Genomic DNA, 2,646 nt, shown 5'->3' with positions numbered 1-2,646 from the left:
AAACGGCATCGGATGAGTACTCTCTTTGAATCGAGTGGAAAAACTGACGTTAAGTGACTATACGTCATTGTCTTACAGCCAGAAAACTTAGAATACATATAACTCGAAATGCGGCGAAGAAAACAGTACTCACCATAGTTTAATGTACAAAGAGAGTAGGGAGAGAAATTACCGAAAACAACAAGGCACAATGCTCTGACTGACAGCGCACCAATTAAGATAACGTAATACCACAAAGTCGAACAAAGTGGACACTAAAAAGACATAACGCCTTAGCTTCGATACCATTCTCAACATCTTTTCGTACGCATTTCCTTGTCCAACTTCCATAGCATCAACTCCAGGCAGGCACGCGTATCCTCAAGACTATCGTGCCCATCACCGCTAACTTGAATATCGCGCTTTAAATATGATTTGGTTAAGTGTTTCAGCGAACGACGATATGGAAATCCGAGTCTGTGCGGAAATACGATCGAAGTGTCGACCACCGTCTTATGCACCATACGCAACACACGTAAATCATTCTCCAGCCCATGACCGATGAGTATGGTATCGGCATCGAACAAATTTAAGAGGTCACGCTGCACTTCGGTCAATGTCTTTACGTCGTTATTCCAAAACTTGCAGAGATCCTTCTCAGTGATGCCTGAGAAACGCGTATTATAGTCGATAATATGAGTAAAAGGTCGCACGAAATGCTCATAAACTACCTGGCCGTCATAGCCAATCACCGTTACCTTTGTCACTTCGAGTCCACGACCGGTAAAAGACATTTCGCAGTCGAGTGCATACACTTTGGTCGCTGCACCTTTATCACCTCCATGGGGACGCGTATGCACAAAGTCGCTGTAGGGACCATTGAAGCCAGCTACCACACCGGTCCATACATGTTGCGGATGACGTGTACAACCAGCCGCGTCTTTAGTACCAAAACAACAGGTATACTGCTCGATGCAGCGGCGCTCGCGGTCGTTGTACAACTCATAGATTTTACCCCAGTGAAATGTGCAATTCTCGCGTTTAAGATATGTGCCAGCATCCGTAACATTAAAGAAGTTCAAACAGCGCACACATTGTTTTCTCAATGAGTGTGCACGCGGCGGAAGTACTTGACTTCGGCCACTGCCTGTGAAATAGGCAGTAGCGATAATTGGCTCATCCTCGCTGGTTTCGCTCGAATCCGAGTCGGCGTTGGGTGAACTGGATGCGCTCGAACCATGGCCGGAGTCGGTGCTGCTAGCAGAATAAGAACGTAAATGCAATCCAAAGTTGGCCACTTCCAACTTTGATTTTGAATTGCTTGCGCGCGAAGAATCTGGCAGGCCTTTAAATATTTCCACTTTTCCTTTGTGTTTCACGCTCTCAACTGGGTAGCCATAGACGCGCAGAAAATTCGGCTTGATGGTGAAGCAGCGCAAACGTCGCGACAACTCGGTCTCCGAAATGCACAATTTGAATGGCTTGCTCAACATTCGGGTGCTTGGGCGGGCGATTTTTTGGTTATGACTGTTGTGGAGTTCGATTCGTTTGAGCACTCGTGGTTTGCATGGCTTAGTCAGCTTCAATTTCTGCTGCTGCTGTTCTTTCAAAAACTGATCTTGGCGTTGATTCAGATTAAGCAGCTGTTGGTCTCGTTTTACCTCTTCCTGTTGTGCCTGATGCTGCCGCCATAGCAGCTGCTCTTTTTGTCTCAACTGTTGTTGTTGTAAAATCTGTTGCCGTTGCTCCTGCTGCTGTCTTGCGATCAGCTCTCGCTGCTTTTGCTGCTGATTCGGCTGATGGTGCTGCAACTGTTGTAACCCCGAAGACTGCTGTTGATGTCCCTGGTTCTGATGCAATTGAAACTCTTGTTGCGGAATCAGTTGACGCCGCATTGCCGGATTCCCACTTCTGTAAATTTTTTGAATGACATAACGAGCAGGAGGTGGCATCACATTATCTAAAAGAAAATCAAACAAAAAAGGTAATATTTCGTTAACAAAATGTTAAAAGAAGAGAACATAGATTAAATGTGGAAATACATGCATATACATATGTATGTACGAAATAAAATTCTACGGTATATATTTAAAGGTTTGGTTTAGTAAAAAGCCTACAACCAAATCTGTGCTAAATTTTCGACTACAACATATCACATGCAGAAGGTGCAAGAAATGAATTAAAATTATCCCAACGATCCTTAAAGCTACTAATTTGAACACACATTTGGACATACATTTTTTTTAAATCAATATTTTTGATCTCGAATTTGGAACAGCTATGAATTTACTTAGGCATTGAAGAGGAAAGCGACAAATCTGTGGTTACAAGCAATAACCGCCTAAGTCGACTTAAGAAGGAATTGAGTTATATATGCGATCGTATACTACAACTACTATTCCATGTGTATGTGAAATCTCCATCTCGCCAGCTAGGCTATTTAAAAAGTTATAGACGAATATATTTTGGTTTCCCCATAAGTTTAACATTACAAACCAAATGTTTAAAAGGTTTTTTTCTCGAATTGAGGTTTTTCGACTTGTGCAGTTATTGCTTATGACCACAGAAATAACTTCCGTAATAAAAAGAGGGAATTCCTTGCCATTTATTTTAGGACACTACCATTGAAAATTAAATTGGAGGAATTGAGAGGTTAACATTGTTTAA

At 42.4% G+C, this 2,646-nt stretch overlaps 1 protein-coding gene across 1 annotated transcript; it reads right to left on the bottom strand.

The window, feature by feature from the left end:
- Positions 1-249: 249 nt before the first annotated feature.
- On the bottom strand, positions 250-1,874 carry LOC118753587. Its single transcript, XM_036488472.1, has one exon. It carries the CDS (start codon positions 1,872-1,874, stop codon positions 291-293), a length of 1,584 nt encoding a protein of 527 aa, XP_036344365.1. The 3' UTR covers positions 250-290.
- Between the last annotated feature and the right edge of the window lie 772 nt (positions 1,875-2,646).

The sequence above is a fragment of the Rhagoletis pomonella genome, unplaced genomic scaffold, assembly GCF_013731165.1.
Source record: "Rhagoletis pomonella isolate Grant_MI unplaced genomic scaffold, Rhpom_1.0 Rhpom_scaffold_00002, whole genome shotgun sequence".
Lineage (NCBI taxonomy): Eukaryota > Metazoa > Arthropoda > Insecta > Diptera > Tephritidae > Rhagoletis > Rhagoletis pomonella.
Note: the sequence above shows the minus strand (reverse complement) of the source record. Positions and strands in the feature narration are given on the sequence as shown.